Consider the following 24,563-nt stretch of genomic DNA (forward strand, 5'->3'; position numbering starts at 1 on the left):
GCTTTGGCATCATTTAAATATCACCCATAGTAGGTGTAAAACCCAATAAAATATGACTTTAGAACCAATAACCAATATAATCTCTCTTTCTGTTTTTAAAATTTTAACCATATGACTATAAACTGGAATTTAGAAAAAGTTATGAATAAAAATTCCTAAGGACTATGTAGTACTTATTTTAAAACACTAGTTTAATGAAGAAAATTATTTTTATTATTATTATTCTTACTATTTTTAGAGACAGGGTCTTGCTGTGTCATCCAGGCTAGAGTGCAGTGGCATGATCATAGCTCACTTCAAACTCAAACTCCTGGCCTCAAGCAATCCTCCCACCTCAGCCTCTGGAGTAGCTAGGGCTATAGGCACAAACCACAACACCCAGCTAATTTTTTTTGTTTTTATTTTTGTAGAGACAGGGTCTCACTATGTTGCCCTGGATGGTCTCAAACTCCTGGCCTCAAGCTATCCTCCCACCTTAGCCTTCCACCTCACTGAGATTTATAGGCATGAGCCACAGAGGACAGCCAAGAAAATTATTTTGATTAAAATAAACTGGGAAAAAAAGATAGCTGGAAATAATTATTTACTTATTAAGCAGATGATCTGCAGCAATTAATTATATTAAGTGTTAATATTTAACTGAACTTTCTGCTTTACAATAATTTCTGTTATTGAGATAAACTGAAATTTCTGTTATATTTTAGCCCAATATAAGTCCGAATTTTTAAAAGTGAAATACAATTTTAAATCGACCTAGGAAATTCAAATGCAGTCACTGGGCAAAGAGATTGAAAGAAAAACATGAATACTAATGATAAAACTTTATATTTCTGATAAACAATCAAATAATCTTCATTACTAAAATGGTAATAAATAGTTCTAAGCTATAAGAAATTTAGTATATAGTCAAATTATCCTTCTATTTCTTTCTACTTCTATTTGAAGAATGACATAACTCTTGCTACAGAGAAACATATAATAGTTCAATTATAGTTGTAATACATGCATTATATATGCATATACACATACAACACATATACCAGAGAAAAAGAGAGACTGATTTGGATTGTTTTGAGGTATCAAACTAAGCTATATAAGTCATAACAATTAGTGAATAGTTCTTTGTAAACCGGTCTATAACAGACTACAACACTTTTGTGAAAAGGCAATACATTCTAAGCCAAAGTCAGACACAGCATAAGCTTCAAAATAAGCAATAACGTTTAAATAAGCTAGAAGTGAATGGGTTTCTAAACCTAAAATCTGTAGGATTATAAACTAGGAGTATCAAACAAATTACTTGGGTTATTTGCCCACTAAATCAAAATTACTTTGGAGGTTCAAGAAAGACATAGTCTTGTGATACGATCTGTTTTAGGGAATTAAAAAGTCAAATCCCTAAAATATTTAAGGATGGCAGGGACCTAACGGTAATCTAGGCAACCCATCCTGGCTTACAGATGCCAGAGAAGATAGCTAGATTACCTGTCTTCACATAGACAGTGGCAGATTTGGCTAAACCTCCTGAAAAATCCTCTCTGTTGTGTTGAAAGTGATGTAGCCACAGTGGCCTTCATTCTGAGAACAGTCAAATACATAATGGTCTCAAGGGCCTTTGCACTGGCTGTTCCCCCTGCCTAGAATTGCTGTCCTTTGATCTTTGCATGGCTGGGCTCTTCTAGTCACTCAAGCATCAGCTTAAAAGTCACTTCTTCACTGGTCTTTTAAGGTACTATTCAGTGACCAACTTGGTGAAGCTTTAAGATACAGTTATTTACCTTTCCTCCTTGATTGAATTATCACCTCTCTATTTCACTCTATCAGACTCTTAGATCTGAATCCTTTATTGGGTCTCAAGTTATTTTTTGAGAATTGAGCTAGATAAACGTTGTGTACTTCTCTCACCTAGTTTAGAACCACTTTACTAAAGTCCCTGCCATATCTTCATAAAATTCCTTCCTGTCCCTCTATACAATGCAAGATCCTACATGCATTATACAATACTTCGGCATTGCAGAAATTTAAATTGTAACCTGCATAATTGGATAACAACAGTATTACAAAAATAGATATTTGAGTACAAAATCATTGGGCCATGAGTTTAAAAACTGAATATATTAATTGTTCCCAAGCTATTTAACTAATAGTTTGTCCTCTTTCCATTGATTTGTGATGCAAACTCTGTCATATACAAAGCTACAAAAAATAACGCTGTATTCTATTCCTTGATATCTATGTGAGCATGTCCCTGCCCAAACCAAATAATCATTATTTAATACAGCTTTGTATGAATTGACATCTACCCTTCTTCTCTCCATTTGTTGCTTTACAAAACTGCCATTTGTGCACACTTACTTGTACATTTGAATTTTAGAATCAGTATGCCATGTTCCCCCATAGATCCTGTCAGGATTTTATTCAACATTGTGCTGAAATACAATAAACCTATAATGTATAGAAGAAATGTATAGCAGACTATGTATGAGGCAGGAAATTGAATGGTTAGTAGAGCTGAGGTGGAAATATGATTTACTTCTTGTTATACATCACTTAGTGTATCTGATTTAATACTATTCATCAAGTATCTTTTCTTAAAAAATTTTTAAAAATAAAGAGATACATATATTAATTTGGGAATAAATAACTTTTTAAAGATGTACTCTTCCTATTCATGAACATAGCATCACTCAAATTTGATCAAGTTTTCTGATATGTCCTTCAACAATTTTATTAATTTTTCCATAAAAGTTTCATTTGCCATGAAAATGCTATCACTATTACATTTTGTGTTTGGTTGTTTTTTATATAAAATAATCCTTTCAATGTTTTATTTTTTACTGACTTTGTACTGAGCAATATAAGTGAACTCTTTATTATTTCAATTACTTTCTTTTCCTTTTAATTTCTAATACATCTTATTGAATGTTCATGTCTTGAAACATTGACTAGGAAATCCAAAGACAATTCCTGATACTAAAGAAAATGTATTTTAATTTTACCATTAAACATAAAGTTTCAGATAGAGTGAATGGGTTTTGGTCGATAACACTTATTTCCCTCTTCTATTTTTTAGTTTAATAAGAGTTTCTACGCTGGAAGTATGCTGAATTTTATTGCATGCTTTTCCACATCTAATGAGAATATGTTTTTTTCTTAATTCATTATTAACAGGGCAACATTCACTGATAGACTTTTTCCCTTTAACCAATCTTGCATTCCTGGAACTATCTCTCCATGAAAGAAAACGCATACGGCCAATAGCGTATGAAAACCACTCAAATCCAACAGTAGTCAGAAAAATTCATAGAAAAAAGTAATTCTCTACCATTTTCATCTTTAAGATTGGCAAAAAAATCTACAGTCTGACAATATTCAATATTGGCAAGGGTGTGGAGAAAATGGGTCTCATATACATGACTGGTGAAGCATAAAGATAATCTCTGTTACATGTTGTTTGAGTGCCCAAGGAAGTTGACTGGGCAGTAGATAATCAAATAGAAAGATGCTGTCTCCCATGTCTACTAAACATATTAATATATTGTCTTTTCTTTCATTTATTTTTTTGAGACAGAGTCTTACTCGGCTGCCCAGGCTGGAGTGCAATGGAGTGATGTTGGCTCACTGAAGCCTTGATTTCCTGGTTCAGGCGATCCTCCCACCACAGCCTCCCAAAGTGCTGGAATTAAAGGCATGAGTCTGTACCTGGCAATTTAGTTTGGTTTCTAGTCATCTGAGACTGAACTGAGATAGAGGTTTCTAACAGAGTTATATCTATATTCAGATTTGAAACTATGTGCTAGAAAGTAAAAGTAAAGAAAGAAAAAGAGATATTGATTTTTCCAGATCAAGGATGTGGAAGAATGTCCATTTAATTATTGGGACAATAAATAGTGAGAGACTAGGGGTACTAGGGGTATCAGTTTTTTGAGGGTTGTTTTCCTTCTTACAATATAAAAGTTAGGTTAAGTTGATATTCAGATAATTTTTTCTAACATTTTTATGTTGATTTTTCAGCAAACAAATGAACAATGATAAGAAAGCCTAATTGGCAGCCTTTGCAAATTCACTAAAAGGACACTGGCATACATTTGCTCACCATGATATACTACACTGTGTTCAACACCTATGCTGTAAAATTTGGTTTTATTATCTAACTCCTTTCTCGGCCCACACGTATATTATCAACGAACTCAATTAATTTTCTAAGTCTTAATGCCCTTATCCTAACTTATGCTGTTTTAAGGATAAAATAGAGCAAAAGGACTACCTTGAAAGATTTATATCCTATTCCCTATACCATTCCTTTCCCACATACACATAAAGATAATTTTCTCATTCTTCTCTTAGAAGAGTTGTATATAGAGATTGATTCACCCATTCCATCTATATTTCCCTAATATTTCACTATGTTAACTCCTTGCTCTGACATTTTTAGATAATTTTTCAAATTACTGAGACCCTTGGCATTGAGATTTTGATTAAATTGTTCATCAAAAATCATCTTTCCTTGCCCCCTTGTCAAATAATATAGCTAATTAAATAATGCCAGAATAAATGTAGATGAGCTACACAGCAATCGTGGGGCTAAATTATTTCCAATTGATATTATTATTAACAGAAAAATCCACCTATTTTGTCCTTTAAGAAAATTGTCTCTACATAAAAATATAGGAGAAGGGAAAAATAGTATTAAATGCAAAATGGTATTTGAATAACATAAAAGTACACCTGTAATCATTTTCACAACCAAATTTATTCTTCTCTTGGATTAAAAAAAGTATGCATTTATATTCAGGCAGTCTTAAATTAGCTATTTCACATTTCACATTTTGAATGCAGACACATATCCCAGGAAATTTCTATTGGCATTCATTATTCATTGAAAAATCAAATCAAATAAGAATATTCCCAAATTCCCTTTGTTAAGAATAACTGCAGCATTTAAAGGGTCATATACACATTGTTAAAGCATTGGAGGTCATTGCTGCTTACATTCTATAATGAATAATTTTACTTTGGGGGCAAAAGACTCTAACTCCTCAAAAATGTCTACATTTTTCAAATCTACAAAGAAACAGAGGAGTAATTTTCTTCATAAAAGAAGAAATCATTTTTAAAAAATACCAAATGTATAAAAACACATTGTGCAATAACACTGTACTCTTTAATCACTCATTCATTCATCCAAAAATAGTCTCAGGGATCAATTATATGCTAGGTACTGTAGGGAATAAAAATAGAAGTAAGACATGATCCTTTTCCTCTTGGAGCTTATAATATAACTAATTGGGGGGATGGGGACACACATACATAAATAGTCACATGGTAAGACAGAAAATGGAAATGTTCTAAAGAGAGTAATAAAAGGACTATGAGGATCGAGAGAGAAGAGAGAAAGAGAAAAAAAATACACGTAATTAGGGAAGTATTAATATTACAGAGGTGAAGGGGAATCAGTGACGGTGTCAGACCTTAGGTAATATTTGCATTGGGCTTATAAGAGAATTTTCCCCAGTGATGACCAGTTGGACTAGAGCATTAAGATATCTCAGAAGAAGGAAATACCTGGTAATTCTTATAATAAGAAATCAACAACAATAACAGATAAACAAGCAGCCTTGTTTAAAAAATACAGCTTTCAAGTACTCAATAAATATTGATTGGATGAGATAATCACTCAGGGGGGAAACAAGTCACTACTAACTATTTTTCTCAAGCTACATTGTGAATCCACAAAGCATGTTGGCCAGAAGTTTGGTTCGGTCTCAGTCTTCTTGAGGCTAAAGAAAATCGTAGCTGACAGTCTTCCCCTGGTTCTCCCACCTACCCACTGATAAAGGCTTCCCCACCCCTCCACAAGGCAGAAGTCAGTGGAGATTAAAATAGCTCCAGAAGACTTCCTGCTCTATTCTAATTGTGCTTTGACTTAGACCAACTGGAATGTTCAGGGAAAACCCCATGAGGCATCAAGCATGTGAGATAATGTGTCAGTCCCTCAAAAATGTTTGTCCAACCTACTCTGTGTATCCACCGTTGTTCCCTATTCCAAAGTATAATGTGTGGGGAAAAATAGCTCTTAGCTGTTTCTCCCTTTTTAAAAAATAGATCTGTCACCTTCATGAAATACTTCCTTATACAGCTATTTTTTTGTAACAATGTGTCAGGAATCTAGCCAGTTGCTAACCCAGCGAAGACTATGTATGCTAAATATTTTGTTTGGAAGTTATGATTCTCCAGCCGCCTAACAAAGGTGTGATTTGACCCATGATTTACCTGAATTAAATACCTGGCACGTTGTAGGTACACAGTAAATGCCTGTGTAATGAATACTGTATTTTATACCCCTTTAAAAAGTGTGCAATATTGTGTTTATGAGAAAATGTTCTAAGACTTCTAACTTCAGCTGGCGAAGATATTCTGCTCCCCTTCTTTTGGGTTTCTGAGAAAGAGAAACTGTTCGCTTCACTAAACTACTAGCAATGACTCATACTGCTTGGGTAAGAAATTTTAGCACAATTGACAGTACAGGTGAGATGAGAGACAAAGGTGAACCTTAGGAACAAGCAAAGGCAACAAGTTCTAAAAGAGCCTTCATATCAAGTCAATAATATGAATACAAAAGAGAGGCACTTGGTTCATGATTTCTATGAAAAACATAGAAAATCATGGCTAACAGCCTTTCTCTGGTTCCCTTACCTACCTACTGCTAAATGCTTCCTCATCCTTTCCACAAAGCAGAGGTAACAATACTGAAATAGATCCAGACCATTCCTACTCTATTCTAACCGTGCTTCTGTTCTCCTTGACTTAGACCAAATTAAATGTTGAAGGAAAATCTACTTTCTTTTTTTAGAAAGATATCCTTTACAGCTTAGCATACTCAAAAGCCTTCACTTAACTACCCTAGCTGCGCTAGCTAATACTGCCCCATCAGTCACTTTCTATCTCACTGTCTTATTTTATTTCACCTTAATACTAATTCCTATCTCAAGTAGCTTTATCTATCCATCCATCATTCCACTGAACAACCAACCATATATCTCCTTGCTTTGTTTAATAGCTGTATCTTCTGTGCCATATGGTTGGTTCTTAAATAGTTTTGGGTGAAAAAATGAACAGATAAATGACTCTTTCACCTCAGTTCCCAAATCTTCAAACAATTTCATCTTCCAGAATCTTCAACCTGCTCATTAAAAGAGTGGTCAGGATGCAACATGTTATGTTGTTACTTCAGTTGCTTCCACTTCCACTCTCTGAATTTATATCCATCTTGACTTCTTTTAAGATACACTTCAATTACTGTGTGTTTCCTATTTTTGTCTTTCATTTTGGAAATTCCTAATGGTCAGCAGATTCCTTAGAGAAAGCAAAAACACAAAACATATTTATCTTTTAAAAACATGGGAGGCTGAGGCAGACGGATCACCTGAGTTCAAGAGTTCAAGACCAGCCTGACCAACATGAAGAAGCCCCATCTTTACTAAAAATACAAATTTAGCCAGGCTTGGTGACACATGCATGTAATCCCAGCTACTCAGGAGGCTGAGGCAGGAGAACAGCTTCACCCGGGAGGCGGAGGTGGCAATGAGCCGAGATCATGCCATTGCACTCCAGCCTGGGCAACAAGAGGGAAATCCCATCTCAAAAAGAAAATAAAATAATAATATGTTATGAATATTTGGAAGACCTCTATAAGTTATCCATTCTATAGCATTTGGCAAATGTGTAACATAAAATGCACTAACATCCATTTAAACATTTTTATCATTTAGGAACAGAGTTAATAGTCAAAAAATATAAAATGCAAATTGAACATTAAAACAGAATTCTAATTTTAGAGCAAAGTAACAATTGCTAAGGTTTGAATTAAGCACACAATTAAAGTAAATTGAGAGAACATTTCTCAAATGTAAAACTGCATATTTTACTGTATATGAGACTTGCTGGGAACATCAAAAGGTAGTAATACCCAAACAACAAGCAGAGGCTTACACTTACTTTTCTCATATGCTGAGAATTTTATCTCATCTATTTAAATCAGTAACTTACATTAGTGCATTATAATGACAGTATCTTTTATAGCTGTATTTTATATATTGTGGTAATAAAGCTAGGAGCATTGGTGTTATTATTAAAAGTCATTCATGATGTCTATTTGCCTTTTTCCCATACCTTATGGTTAACCTGTATATTTATTGTGCTTATAATAGTCAATTGTTTTTCATAAACCAATTCTTAAACCCAAGCTTCATGGGATTAAAAAAAAAACTAAATATATTGGAGAAACTGAATAGAATTTAGATTTCTTAGTTTTTAGAAACATATATATATATATATATACACACACACACACACATTTAATAATAGTATCATTCTTATGAAGTGAAAAAAGAAAACAGTATGTGTGTGTAATGCCATATTTACTAGAAGGGTCAACAGCCCCAAGGAGCTCTGTTTATGAGCAATATTAACACCAAACAGAGAGCTTAGCAATGTCTGTTTCTAAAAATAAACCCTGTGTGTCTCTTGTTGTCATCATCAACCAGAGTCCTGTGTGCTCTGAGACAGCATCAAGGCCGCCTCTTTGCCTTTCCATAAGCATTATACATCATTACCCAGAGCGCTCCCTTTTCTCTCAAGGTGGCAGAGATAAAAAGAATTCTGCAATCACCCTAAGCACACATTTAAACAACATTATTGCCCCTTAAGCAGACAGTTATCATGTTATTTTGGCATCAGGAAGGAATCTGTGGTTTCACTTGAATGTTATTCTTCTTTATTTAAACTACTAGAAATAACCCAAAAATGACAGAATGCTCTTTCTATAAATAATCATTCCAGTGTAGAGTTATATTAGGAGGTAACTCATATGGCATGATAACGCCTAACAAGCTAATCTTAGACCTGCAATGCCATAAGATAGAAATACCGAGGCTAAGAATAACTGACCCAAAGGAGTCAGGCTGCTAAAGAGAGGCACAGACATGTGGACATCTGCAGGTTTTAATGCATTTAATGATCTTCTAAAAGCTTCTTTCCCCTAGGAAGGCAATAAATTATGTCAATCATTAACGTGATAATCAATAATGTTTTTACAATGTATTGATTCCTGAAGATGGCTCAAGATTCTCATAGCAAATAAGATTATAAAAATTACATGTTGGAAAGCAAAGAGTGGGCTTTTGCATAACTGGATTAATAGGTAATTACTGGATTTTATGCTTAACCCACCTACAGAACATATAATATGCATCCAAAAAAGTAAAATATAACTCAATATAAAATAAAATGTAGTATCATGATAATACATATAAACACAGCCATCTAGTTTTCACCTAAAATGTCCAAACTGGACCCAAATTGGACAGATATGTACTCAAAATAAGCAGAAACTGAATTTTGTTAGCTAGATCTTTATTTTGGCTAGAGAATTTCACATTGCAAGTTAAATTAGGATTTGAGTGGTGATACAGGCTTTATTACCGTTACATTTGAAGGTAAATACCAAGGTGAGCATAATTCAAACCTTTTGGTCAAAATAAATGAACCCCATAGTGCTAACATTTCAAAAAATTACATTCTCCTGCCAAAATACATTAATAATAATTTGCTATTTTGAAGCCGGGCTAACTTTACCCTCATGATCTGTGTATCATGAACGCTGGTAAACAGTTGCCAAATGCATCAGGAATGCTGCTTCTGTCCAGAGCATCTGCTCCAAGGAAAGGAGCACTCTCATAGAAGCCTGGTTTCCTTAAGCTCCTCTCAGCACTGGATAGTGCTAACTTCCTCGAATTTAATTATCTAGCACTGAGAACATGAAGTAAGGATCTTCCAGCAAAACTTTCAACATAGTTGCCTATTTGTGCCTTAAATCTCCCAGGATTAAGAAGTCTGCCTAGATATTTGTTTATACATACACAAATGTGTCCACATTTTTAGTACCAAGCAGAATTATCCTGTGCTAAATATTTTTTGAGAAAAAGTGGCAGGCTTTTAAACACGACCCTGCCATTTCCTACCTATAGTAACCATCAGTAAATTTGTTCTCTCTCTGAATATACTTCCTCAACGGTAAAATACTAATACTGCTGCAACAACTACTGCATTATTAAACTGTGGTAAGGATTAAATGATAAAGTGATACACAGAGAAACTTTTGAAACATTAGCCATTGTGTCAATAATAAGAATGACATAAAAATTTTTGAAAAAATATGCTTACAATCACAGACCTCTAAAATTGGAACTAGGCCGGGCGCAGTGGCTCATGCCTGTAAACCCAGCAGTTTGGGAGGCCAAGGCAGGCAGATCACTTGAGGTCAGGAGTTCGAGGCCAGCCTGGCCAATATGGCGAAACCCCATCTTTACTAAAAATACAAAAATTAACCAGGCATGGTGGCACATGCCTGTAATCCCAGCTACTTGGGAGGCTGAGGCAGGAGAATCACTTGAACCAGAAGGTGGAGGTGGCAGTGAGCCAAGATCATACCACTGCACTCCCGCCTGGATGACAGAGTGAGACTCTGTCTCAAAAAACAAAACAAAATAAAATAAAATTGGAACTAAGCAACTAGAAGAAGAGTATGACAGATTAAAAAAAAAGGTGGTGATAACTTTCTTTCTAACTTAAAATGAATAGTTTCTAATGTAAAAATCATGTACTTAAAATACACCCTTGAATTTTGATTATGAGCAGATTTCAAAAGCATCATCAAGAATAAAATTAATTCAGTGCTTAACTCAACAAGAGCTTTTTCTCATTCACCCTACATGGGGTTCCCTGAAAACTTTCTGGGTAAACACGTTTTTACTAAAGCAAGAACTCCCAAGCTATGATGTCATTTAATGAAAACTCAGTGAAATTTACTTATTTTTTGTTTTCTGGATTTTGGCTGGCCGGGGGGGGGGGGTATTTTTTAAAATTTATTTTTATTTTATTTTTTTATATTTTGTTTTTAACATCAAGTTTCAGTTTTTGAAACAACTTCATAACATTCTCATTTGAACCCAGTTTGGAAATGTCGTGCCTCAGACATTCACCAAACTATACCTCAAGCCAATTGAAAATAACATCCACATGGCTGCAACTGGGTCAATAATGAACATACATTATGAATTTAAAAGTTTCTGATACAAGTGGTGAACCATAAGGAGAAGCAGTAAAATAAAGTTGTGGGTATTTCCAACCTTATCAGCATGCAAAAAGTTTAATCATAAGCAAATGACTAGTTACAGTCTGTGGTTCGGTAAATTTCTTTCTTCCTTAAAAGTGGTTTTCATTGGATTTAATTAATGGGTATTTAAGAAACACTATACACAAAAAGCCCATCACTTATTTTACTATGGAAAAGTTAACATTATGATAATGAATGGAAAATATATTCTTATAAAATACAAGAAGTACTTATTCTTATATTCATGAATCATAGCAACTTAGAGTAAACCTAAACATAATGTTCTCTGATAACACTTGAAAGTGTAGGTCGTTTAGTATTGTGAAAAATGTTTAAATTAAATTTGTTTTGTGCAACTGACTTAATTGAAGAAGAATGGAGCTAGGAACACCAGGCATTTCCTCTTTCTTTGCTTCCTTATTGCCAAATTACTGGGAACAGAAAAGGGGAAAACTGCCAACAGGAAGAGCACCGCATATCCCAAGCTAACCACTCACTTCGGCTTCCTGTCAGAAACAGGGGGGACCATGGCATACTGATTTGAGGCAGAGGCCAACATATTTTTGAATTTCTTCTTGAAAGCTTGTTTTCTAAAGTCATTTGCATGAGCTTTTATTTCAATTAAATTATTTTCAAAGCATTCAAATTCAGAAAAAAATGTTAAAATGTAGTTATCATTCCATATTGTAAAAATTGTTCCTGATTCTTAAAATGTAATATCTATGACAACCTACTGGCAAAGACATTCTGAGTATTTTTAAGATAATCCTCCTTTCATATATTGAAAACAATTCATGTATTATTATATTTCTCAAAAAATGTTTTGTGTGCTTCAAAGCCAACAAGGAATACTCTATTCAAGTTTATAACAAATGCTTGTAAGGCATGAGGCCACAATGTTGACTCTCCTTTCTTCAGAAAATATGATTGCTCGCTTAGAGAGATCCAGTTTCTTCCACAATTACTTCAGTCTCTTTATTAGGGGGCTTCTTCTAACGATAGACAATACTAAGAAAGGCAATGTATTCAATATTAATAAAAAAACTTATATTCAATACTAGTAAAAAATACTTACATTAGTATTTAAACAGATATATTATCTTCATGAAAAGAAAGTCAACACCTATAGTTCAATTGAAAGGGAAATTATAAACATAGTCCATTTACTTTATTATATTTGTGGAAACTAAGAAGTAAATAAAATTGCAAAGAATAAACTTCTAATCATCAATATACATGTTGTAGCAAATACTGCTAGCGCCTAGCTAACATCTATTCCTTCTGCTTTTTTGTTCTTCCTAATAGAAACTTGAGCAGGTTTAGGTATCCCGCCTTTCCAGCTCAGTCATGGGTCCTACTTCTCTCAAAAACAAGTGAAAGAATAGGCAGATGATGCTCTTCTGGTCAATATAGTATAAAGGATGATTTGCTGGAGAAGTCTGGGTAAGATTTCTTTCCTTTAAAAGAGACGCCAAGATAGCAGTTTCCCGTCTTGGTCTCTGGAATTTGTCGTGCATAAATAACATGATGCTTAAAACTGCTATGAGTCAACTTGTGACCACTGGAGGATCCAACCTTTGTCTCTGCAATTTGTCATGCATAAATATATATGATGCTTGGAACTGCTACAAGTCAGTTTGTGACCACTGGAGGATCCAATCTTAGGATCACACCAACCAAGGCTAAGACCAGCAGAGTGGAACTATATGAAGGACCTGAATGCTGCTGCCATTTTTGACTACCTGGTGCTGCCTAACCACCCAACTACTTTATTACATGATAAATGTCCTACTTGTCTGTCATTTTGACTACAGTCTTCTTTTATTTGCAGGAGAAAACAACTTAACTAATATACCTACTACTTACGATTAATCACTTAGTATTTTGAGATAGTAGCTTTGTGTGGGGCTGTGTGAGAAACACTTCTCATAGAATACATGCCTATTATAAAATTTCATGCACTGTAAAGAGGAATGATGCTAAAAGAAAAAGCCCCTCCTCTTCACCAAACACAGCACAGCATCTTTCCTAATTTCTTTCTATCTTTATAAGAATTCTTCAGGAGATGGATGGATAGATTTAAAAAATTATAAGAATAAGAACATATCACTGATGTTACATTTATTTTTAAAAATTGAAATTAAACTTAACTGAATTTACATTTAAATTTAACTGAATTAAGCAGATTTAAAACTGCAGTTGAAGGAACTATAAATGTACTAAATACTTCCTTAACATAAGAGATACTATTTCCAAAAAGACCTCTTTAAGGTTAAATAAACTATTTTTAAAAATCAGTGCTTTGAATCTTTTTTGTGTGTGTTTCTATTTTAAGCAGCAGGGAGTCTGCCCCTACTCAGAAAGGAAGGATATTAGCATTTCTCACATCCTTCCATCTCACCTCTTTCCAACACCTCACACTGGTCAGCTTTATTAATATTTTTACATTCCCCTACTTTATAATATCTGCTTTCTGCCCTATAAACACAATCCAGCAGTTGTTTAAATGCATTCAGTGCTCCCTCATTACTTTGATAATGTTTTCTCTACTTCTGATTTTAGTTTTTTGTTTGTTTTAAGTTCATCTCTTCCCTGTGTGGCTTTCACTGTCAAGCAGCCTCTTTCATGTTAGAGAACTTCTACCTTGTCTAATTATTTTCTTTATATTTTAAAAACATCCAAGTGGCACATTGGGTTGAACTTCTTGTAGAACTTTCGAGACTTTTTCTTCATTGTCTTCCGATGTTGTTCGTGGCGTACATATGATGAGCCTTCTGAGTCTCTTCTCCCCCACCCTCCCACTGCACAGGCTCCACTATACCCAGCAGAGGTCCTGAGGAATTATTCACAATTTACCATTTGCTAGCCCAATTAGGATAGGAGTCTGTTGAGCACTTGAATCCAGTTTTTTAAAAGATGGAGAGGTCTTTTAATGTGCAGATTTGCTTTCTTCTTTTGTAGTGAAATCACTTTTCTTCATTTGTGCAAAGTTATCTTCTGTGTCATTGTTTTGGAATATCAACTTCTGGGACACAATCTTCTTGTTAGATTATCTTTGTCTTCCAAATTTACAGACTTTTCTCTAATTGCATTAACCCAGTTTCCTTTTTCATTCACTCTGATTTTTTTCAAACCTTTCATCTTTATGTGTAAAGATTTTTACCAGGGCCTATTCTGTTTTCTCCCATTTCTAATGAATATTTTTTCTATAATCATTACGATTTTCCATTCTTAAATCATTTCCTGAGATCTATATCTCCCTTCTTATCTCATTCTCTTGTTTTATCATCTCACCTTTAAGCTTTTCTTTTTTAAAATTCATGTTTTTATTAAGGTGCTCTTTGTGGGAAGCAATACTAAGACATCTAATTCCATGGGTTCAATGAGTTGATTTTTTTTCTTGATAGAATCTCTAAGGTTAGTTGGTGAAAGGAACGTCATTCCAAAGAGCTAAGGATCGATCATTCTCCCAATTTAGTATGCTGTGCTGAAGCCTTCATTTCTACTATTTCTCAGTCACAAGAGAAAACATGAACCACCCAAAACGGTGAGGATACCCACTCAATTTTCTTCTCTTCAGATTTGGGAATCTTAGTGAGAATTCTCAGGAATTGGTCAACTTTCCAGTAAAATTCTAAGACAGCCCAGGAGGCAGGTCTTTCCGTTATGATCAAAGAACCTCCGCATCCATTTTTTCCTTGGCTGTTAGCCTCTGAGGTATGTTGTGTTAGGTTATATCATTTTCTTTGCTCAGTTACTGTTGAATATATTGGGTGACAGGGGTGGAAGGAGTGTTTGTTGGCCGACATGCTATTTTGGGCTCACTTCATTATTTATCAGTAGTGAGAAATTATGAGGCACATTTAAAAATCGCTCATCTCCAAAATTAAAATCATCATTTAGAATATTTTTTGAATTCAGAATTTGGATTTATTTCAGTCTTCTAAGGGGTTTTATTGGACTTTCTTACTTAATGGACATAACCATAATTATGCCTTCTGTGTCATCCTTAGAAATATAAAATACTCATTCTTGCCTCCATTCTCAATGAGCCTATTTATAATTATATTTCTGATTGATACCTATCATCTATCTCAATTGATAACAGACTTGCAAGTGAAGATAACCTGAGTTAGAGAATGGCAAAACAGTAATTATGGGGAATACCAGAAGTGATTCTTGACATGACAGGAACATTTCACAGACTTACATTTTCATAATTAGATTCTGCTTTTCAAGTAGACATAAGTGACGTGACTACTGAATCTAAAATGTTCCCTTCCCCTCAACACCACACACTAAGGAACAAAAGGATTCAAAAATGGGTAAAGACATATAAAAGAATTTCAGGATTTTGATTTAAATGTTTTTCTTTTATACCCTAAAATAAGAATAGATGGCCAAAATATGAGCTTTCCTTATTGTAAATATAACTTACATTACTTCTGTAAGCTCTAGGAAATTCCTTCATAATAATTGTTCCAATATTGTCTGGATAGCTCTGCTGCCCAATGTGTTAAGCCACATGCCTGGCAATGGGAGAACACCCCTAATCTTGCCAGCTCCTGCGGAGTGACCTGAGTCAATATTTGTACATGCTTCAGTTTCTGCCACAGTTATCACTTACACTGGCCCACACAAGCCACAAAAGTAGGGATGCACTTGACAAACTGTGTCACTCATACTGAATTCTAAGATTTAATATTATAGAATTTTAAACTAAAATATATTAGTACAATATTATAGAACCTGGTTCTACCAAACATGTTCAGCCTGGCTGAGCCAATGTCAGAAAAACATACAACAATAAAAAAACACTTGTCTTCCAATAGTATATAAAGAGCTCTGAACAAAAACCATCTATATTAGTGCATAATATCCAATATAACTAGAACAACAAATGCGAACTCTAAAGCAATTGCTAAAGAGATTACATGACAGAACCAACGTTTTAAAAATAATCTCAAGAAATCTGCCATTGGGGTTCACTGTTCAATCACATACTGTGCAACTTCTTTGCCTTTATTACATAATGAGATATTTCACAGAGCACACACACACACACACACACACACACACACACCCCACTCTTACCTATAGTCATAATCTGCATAGGAAAGATCTCAACTCTTATCAAACCAAGATAACAAAAGAAATAGTTGATTTACAAGATAACCAAGGCAAACTGATTATCAAAACAAACGATCACTTCCCCCATGTGACCTACAATGTAACTCATCTGGCTTGTTCAGCTGGATAATCTAGAACATGGCATTGAAAATCAGGATCCTAGGTTCATTCACTAAAAACAACAATTATAATAGTGAGTATATGTTTTAAATATATATTGATATATTTGAACCTCACAAGAATGCTAAGAGGCAAGCAGGAGGACATCATTATTCATCCGTTTGAAGATGAGTAAAAAATCAGTACACAATTGGCTAGCAGTGGAGCTCATGCTAGAATACAGAGTGTTTGACTCCTTGAACAGTGCTCTCTCCACTCCTCTGCACTGCTACCAGGCATCCTGTCTCTCTTTCAAGTCTAAAGACTCTGCTTCTAAGCCTATGAATCACATCCAGACCACTGGTCCAAAAGGGAGCTGAACAAGATTTGTAGTTAAATTAAGACAAACACACCCCTAATTTAGCAGTTAAAGGACAAACCCTACTGATAGTAGTTCACCAGCATCACCATCCGTTCCCTAGCCCTACAGCAGTGGATCGCAGTTTGCTGAAGGTTAAAATAGGTGGGGAGATTTTTAAAACCTCAATCCCCACGCTGTTCCCCACACCAATTAAATCAGACATTCTGGGAGTGGAATCTAGGTATCATATTTTGTAAAGTGCTTCTGGTGAGTACAACTTGGAGAGCCAGTGTCTCACAGGAAGTATACAATAAAGACTAGGTAAATTAAATTTAAGAACACATATGAAATATATGGCATGGTAGGAATATGGCACGGTAGGAAGGGTACAATTGTTTTTATGGTTCAAATTTTAAAAATAAATAGAACTTAGTGATTATGTATTTATACCAGACAGGTTTTGGGAGTCGAGGTTAACCTACATTACCTTTCATTTAATAGCTAGCTGGTGCTTAAACGTTGCTTCTCGTAGAACTGGCAAAAGCATGGACAGCCTGAAGCACTTCCCTGTCTGAAAATCTTGTTGCTTTGTACACAAACCATTAAATGCTAGGAAAATAACAATCTCTACTGAAATGGGTGCAAAGTTGTATGTGATTATCAAAGATGTGGAGAAAAAAGCAAAGCTTGCAAACACCTGTAGCCAGCCTTAGCGTCAGCAGACACTTGCTACTTGGAAGGCATGTATGTTTCTACCACATGAAAAAAATATCGAACTTGTAACACAGAAGTGAAGACTAAAAGGATAAAGCATAGTGCTGACAAGATTTCTAAACTAGTTATTTTCAAAGAGTTCATCCATATTTTTAAAAATAAAATGCTAAGTTAAATGACCAGTCCCATTAGAGACACACCTGTTAAACCCTCCTAGAGCCCTTGTCAGTTTTGCAGCTATAAGAATAAACTGTACCGAAATTCTGGTAGGTTTGCTTTTGTTAAGCAGGCACTATTCATTAACATAACTCCTGTCACTTAAGTGTATAAATACCGAATTGTGCAAAAGTGATATTTTATTCTGATTCCATGAAAAGATGGGGTCAACAGAAGGATCTTAAAATCATCATAACTAACCAAGGTTTAAAGAAAACTAGCTTTAAACATAGATCCGCATATGGGGAAGGTATATTAACACCAAAACAGACATCATGCCAACCTGTGGAATATTTCTTTCACACCTAGCTCTACAAAGTAAACACTGCTTTATGTGGCATTCTTATCATGGAAATCTAGGCGGTGATCTATAATTACGATTAAGCCCACATGGGAGGTGGGATCTGAGTGGGAACTTTAAGCCAATTTTAGGTTGAATCATTCAGAAGAGGACAGAAACAAAGAGTTCCCAAAGCTTTAGGAAATAGCCATAGGAAATAAATAAGAAAGGCAATAATTACAAGTAAGTGATATTGCCTGGAGAGTATGTGCATTTAGTAAGTATAAATTGACAAGGCTGACAAGCTCCATCTCCCACCAGCTCATCTCCCTGAGAAACTAGAAATTAGAATCTGTTCCTATTATCCTTTAAAATGCTGCACCTGCTTTTAACACATTTACATGTGTGTTATGCCATCACATCTGCCTGACAATGCTAGACTTCCCACATGTTTTTGAAGAAAATTAAAATAAGCATCTGCTAATAACAATTTTATTTCATCCTAAACAGTTTCATTTGGGGCTGATGAGAAAAAGCCACATAATGGAAAGAAGAAAACTACCTTTATAACTCTGTAGCAAACACATTTTAGAAGGTAGGTCTATAAATAGATATGCTTCTGTAGGCACACAGTAAATATAAAATCGTCAGGCTAGCGGGGCCGCAATTTAAACTGAAGCCCCAAAATGAACTTACCTGATTTTTAAAGTCCTATTAGAATAGGCTTACAATCAGTACAGATCTCCTTTTTCTAGTTGCATAGTAAAGGCAAAACACCCCCAACTACATTTTACTTATCTCAGTCTCATCTTTCATCAGAAGCAATAGTTTGCAATTTCATTCAGAAGCTGCTGTCCCTAAGCAGACTGAATATGCACAGAAACAATAATGGAAGGGATCTAAGTTAAACCCTACAGACGCACCAAGAAAATAGCAACATCAACATGAAAAAGCAGCAATTTCCTTAAGAGAGGTGCTTTTCTTAGCTGCATTTCCCAAGCCAGCCCCTTTTCAAACCTAAATCGTCTCAGTTATGAAAGAGGATCTTACCTGAGCTGATCATACTGTGCATTCTTTGCTGAGCCAAGAGCTGCTCTCGTCCAGCCACCCCATCTGAGGAAAAACAGGAGTCACTCTCATAAATTGTCTGCAGCATATTCCAGTCACTCTTACTTCAGCTACATGAAACATTCATCACTGCTCAGTGCACCGGCCCCAGGAGCTACCCTCGCTGGCTCTCCCTCCTCCCTGAGGAGAAGCAGCAGAGGATCAACTTCAACAATGATTTCCTTTCTGCTCAAATGGGCATCCACTTTTAAAAAGACCTGGACACTTTTCCCATGTTACCAACCTGTGTGCAAAGCAGAAAGGACAGAGTGGATGCTACAGCTCTCTGGAGTTTAGGTTATCCCGGAAACTACAAGCAGGTGGGAAACAGGAACGTGCTTCGGGGTTATTTCTTTGTCAGAATAAGTAGAAAATTATTAAGTCTACCCACGAGAAAAAGAAACCAATTAAACCTGGCTTAGAGTTCTTCAGGCTGCTAGGGTTTTGTTGCAAAAACCCTCAGTCCTGCAAGTGGCTCCAGCCGGTGCCCTTCTCCTATCTGTGTCTGTGCCTCTCTTCCCCCTTTCTCAGTCTCTCTCAGCTCAAGTTGGCTAAAGCTAGTGATAATCCATTTGCATATGAATCAACAACAGCATGGCCCACAGGCACAGAAATAGAACAATGGTCGGCCTGAGCCAAAAATAGGTCAAGCATGGCCGAGTGATTGGAGCCTGCATTAATGCATTTAAAAATACCCCAGCAAACCCAGCTGTCCAGCCTCTATCTTTCAAACCATAATTCTCTATTGCAGGGCCTTAAAAGCAATTAACTCTTTCCTCCCTCGAAGCTTGCTTTACACACTGTGTTTCCATACTGGCGATTCGCTTCCAAAGAAAGGAAGGCAAGAAAAAAAATTAAGAATCATAATTCTAAGAGGGCAAATGCACATACATTTCATTTCATTTTATTTTTGTAGTATGTGTTTTTGGAAGAGAGAGGAGAGAAGTGCAGAGCTCTGTATTGGTTCTAAAATAATACTGGAAGCTTTTGCTCATAATGTGGTTTCTGCCTCACCCACGCACAGCAATCCTGGTGTTCTATTTTTGTTGCCTGTTTCTCAGGCTACACTGCAGTTGGCTGTAGCACTAGAAGCTTTTCTGCCTTCTAGTTTCAGGACTAACAGGAGATTTAGTAGAGGTAGTTTTGGAAAACAAGCACACCCCAGAATAAAATTTGTATGAAGGACAGGCTTGATTTTTTACTTGCTATTGATGCAAGACAATTGTCCATTTCACAAATCCTATTGTATCTTAGTACCACCTATGAATTTTATTGCATCCATCCAGTTAGTACTATATCTACAAACAAAACAAAACACAAAACACAAAACCAGGCTTATATGTGAAAATTTCCCCTCAGCTTCTCAGGCTAAATTCAATTTGCTTGCAAAAGGAAAAGAAAGTACTCTGATTTCTTTTGGATACAGAATTCCTGAGCATACGCACCTGTTGATGGATAAACCAATATAGTTAGTACCCAACTATGACTGTTCTGCGTTCAACTATACATTGGTTGCCTGAAATATGGGCCTCCTAACTTTTCTGTAGAAATAGCATTTATGATAGTCAGTAGATTACTAGACACATTGTGGCATTCAGCTATACAGTACAGTAGATAGTATCAGAGTTTTATAGTCTCTGGTGCACATTTATATCATTTCTATATAAGAGATAAATTTTACATTCCAAAGAGGGATCCTAGCATCTTGTCACTTCCAAGAGCAAACCCAAAAGTGATAATCTACTAGTCATGGAAGCTCTTTTCTCTTTTCTAAACTAAATCAGCAAGGAAAATGTAATTCTAAGGCATCAGAAGCAATAGGGAAAGAGAGGAAAAAGCAGATTATTTCAAGATTCTCAGAATAATCCGATGGAAGAGGAATCTTAGTCAATTCCAGAGTATGAAGTCAGAGGGGGCAAACAAGGGGACACAGAGTTTTGATGAAAGGAAAGAAATAAGCATGTTAAATCATTCATCAAATAAGGCACTGCTGATTTCCTTTTCTTTCACAGATTAATTTCTACTGAATACTTCTTGAAAAATTGTATTTGGATATATAAGTTACAATTTTTTAAAAAAATATATTCCAAACTGCAGTTGATTTAAGCTACACAACAAAATCTTATGTTCCTGTCAGTGGAAAATAAACAACCAACCAAAAACAGTGATCTGATTCCATCTGATATTACAAATAAACTTTTGGTTTCTAAATTTACGTGTAAAATTCAAAGGATAGAAACAGTGTGGACCTAACAATTTTCTTTCAGGATGATGTATTGAAATAGTGACTATCATCACATTTTAGACCCGGGAGGAAGTTTAGAGAGTCAATTGTAGTTTTCAAACTCTGCCTCATGACATAGAATACCTGGAGTTGCCTAAGTTTCCTCAAAAAAAGGTGCTCCGTGGAACCAGGGGAGTTCCGCTTTTCCCTGTTTACATTTGGAGATTTAAGATTTCTTTTGAAGAACTTTTTTTTTTTTTTCTACAAAACATTTATTTAAAGAACACTTTTTAAATTGAGGTGTATTTGACAAATCAAGACTCCTTATATTTCAGGTGTACGATTTGATGATTTGATATACCTATACCTTGTGAAATAATTACCATAATCAAGCTATAACTCCATCAACTCAGCTAGTTACCACTTTTTTTTTCGTGGTGAGATCAGAACAAGAACTTATTATATTAAGAAAAACAGTAACTGAAATTTACTCATGAGGAAACTAAGGAGACTTGATTACAAAAGAACTCACTATTGGAGTCTGGCTTTAAAGAGAGTTGCTTAAGGAAATACAGGTAATTAATAACTAACCATATAAGTCTAGCATTTGTATTATCCAGTCTCACCATCTTGTCCCTTACCAACATGATACAAATCATTATCTGAGATATTCCAAATAAAATTTAATATGATCTACTCATGAAAAATGGAACCACTGTCTGTTTCAGAGTGATTTTTAACAGAATACAAAAATTTATGATGAACATATAAAAAGGATAACAAAATCACAATAGTGATATAATATGCCTATGCATCTTTTGTCTTTTTAAGTTTAAATTACACCTTCAAACCACAATTGCTTAAAAAAAAAAAAAGATCTCTCAGCTTTCATAATAATGAATAAGAAACAGAATACAACTCCAGAAAACTGAGTTCGTAATTATCCTAGTTATTAAAGGTTCCAGGATAGGGCATTCCACACAAAATACTGCAAATAATGTGTCTTCTTCATTTTGACCATTATTTAACATGGTTTATTTACATTTCATCCCTGCATTCTTGCAGCATGTTTTTCCATCAGCAATCTTCTCTTTTATTTAACTCTTGATAATGAAAAAATATTTTAGAGTGAGAAGACATTGGATACTTACAGAAAACCCACTTGTTTCTGAGAAGAAAAATAAGTATCATCAAAACAACCATCAACTATATTGATTACTACATTTCCATTATTAAGAATGTTGAGTTAATTCTTCTCACATCATCTCAGTAATGTTAGTAAAGAAATGTGACTCAGTTTCTTTTGGGGTATTTATAAAACTACATTTTACTAATTTTGGGGGAAAAGATACATGTTCTATTACAAGAACTATAACAAACTAACACAAATGTCAGGCTAGGACAGATGGGTAGTTTAAAAAGTTTCAATATAATAAATTCAAATTCAATTAAATAAGCATTTATTAGAAACTAATCCAAATATTATATTTTATATACATATAGGTCAAAGATAAAGGAATAAAAAATAACAAGGGCCAAAAACCCCAGGTTCTCAATTTAATAGTAAATGAGAGTGGGAATTAAATCCTAATGTAAAATGTTATTTCAAAGTTATCATAATCCCATTTCTTTTTATGCAGACATATAGGCCAAAAGAAGTATTAAAAAACCTGTATGTCACCAAAATATTTCCAGAAATATCCTCAGACCTCTAGCTCACAATGACCTTTTCTAAAATGGATTTGGATCATAATTCTGAAAGACACAATCCCACATGCAATAATCCCGAATGTTGAAATCTGAAAAGATACAAAATCCCTAAAGTCTAAATCCCTTAGGTCTAAAATCTCTCACGTCTACAATCCTGAAAATGACAATCTCGAAATATTAAAATCTCGAATATGAAATCTTGAGAGCTGAATTCTGAGAAAGGGATTAGTTTTTGGTCATACGCAGGATCATTACATCATGTTAGTTGCATCATGTTAGGCGGTTGTTGCAGTTTTTATTTGGAAATTAAGTATGATTAGGGAGATACTTACGGGAGCTAAGTTGACAAGGGGTTGACCTGTGGATTCAATTTTAGATATCACTTGATTAAATACTTAGAAACCTATTAAAGCATTTTTTGGGTGTGTCTGTAAGGGTGCTTCCAGATGACATTAGTGTGTGAGTTTGAGTGGATGAGGTGAAGAAGACCTGCCCTCAATGTTAGCAGGCACCATGCGATCCGCCGGGGGCCCATATAGAACACACAGGAGGGGAACTGGTTTCTCTGTGAGAACTAGGGCAGACTTCCCTTCCAATGCCTTGGACATCAGAAATTTGACTCCACCAGAAGTGCATTATAACAACGTTGACTTTGCATATAAGCATTGTCTCTGTGCCCAAACATGTTGAAATTTCTTCAATAAAGAAAGAATTTTTATGTCTGTGTTTGTGAAAGAAAATTTATCAGGATCTCGGTTCTTTGGGTAACTATATATGTGTTGGTGACCCACTGCATTTTTTGATCCATCTTGCCAAAAAGCTTAGCTTGGTCATCAGGATTTCAGATGACTACAGTTATATAAAGCTGGGTGCACACAATTATCAACCACAGTGATATGCATTTATACATTTCCATTTTTGACCTATTTCTTTATAAATACGGTTTGTCTGCATAACTGTTATACTGGAGTGACTGTTGCTAGTGTACCTGAGTGGTTTTGCTTGTAAAAATATGTGCTATTTTTCCTATTTTATTGTGTACAGTGTATTGTTTTGTTTTTATTTTTCTCAAATAAACCCCCTTTTAAAATGTAAATAAATATAAAGAATTTTTATTATTTTTTCCAGAATTATATTTTCATCCTTTGGGATTTCAACACAAGACATTATGGAGTTCAAGTTGTGTTTTTCTGGATTATAATACGCTTTCTTCTAAAATCAATCTCAGTAGATAACTGGAAACAAGCAAGGGAGGTAGTGTAACCCAATTTATTCTACCACAATGATATATCCTCAGTTCATCTGTAATCAAGCAGAGACTTTTCATGTATTAACAAACCCTATGATTCTGGAATCTAAATGAAGATTTAAAACTTAATTACCTCAAATACTGAATTTGTGCTCTACAGTTGTCATGTGCTGCAAATTACTCACCAATAACTGGTGCTCCTCCACTCACTCACTCACTCACTCACTCACTGATGTGACCTCTTCTCCCAACCTCACATTCCTCAAACTATCGTTACAGCAATAAAACTATGTGCAT

The 24,563-nt window shown here is 35.0% G+C and overlaps 1 protein-coding gene across 50 annotated transcripts in view; it reads right to left on the reverse strand.

Annotated features, from left to right (window-relative positions):
• Positions 1-24,563, reverse strand: part of HDAC9 (histone deacetylase 9) — a 921,222-nt gene that overhangs the window by 488,769 nt on the left and 407,890 nt on the right. For 21 of the 50 annotated variants that reach the window (XM_045387612.3, XM_074035372.1, XM_074035361.1 and 18 more), the window contains one exon: positions 19,027-19,089. In XM_045387612.3, coding sequence (XP_045243547.1) covers positions 19,027-19,089 — 63 coding nt within the window. Of the gene's footprint in view, positions 1-19,026; positions 19,090-19,327; positions 19,613-24,563 lie in introns of those variants that run through there. The other 29 variants (XR_012432611.1, XM_065542222.1, XM_074035377.1 and 26 more) reach the window with 3 other exon arrangements.

Source organism: Macaca fascicularis, chromosome 3, assembly GCF_037993035.2.
Source record: "Macaca fascicularis isolate 582-1 chromosome 3, T2T-MFA8v1.1".
NCBI classification, from domain to species: Eukaryota; Metazoa; Chordata; class Mammalia; order Primates; family Cercopithecidae; genus Macaca; species Macaca fascicularis.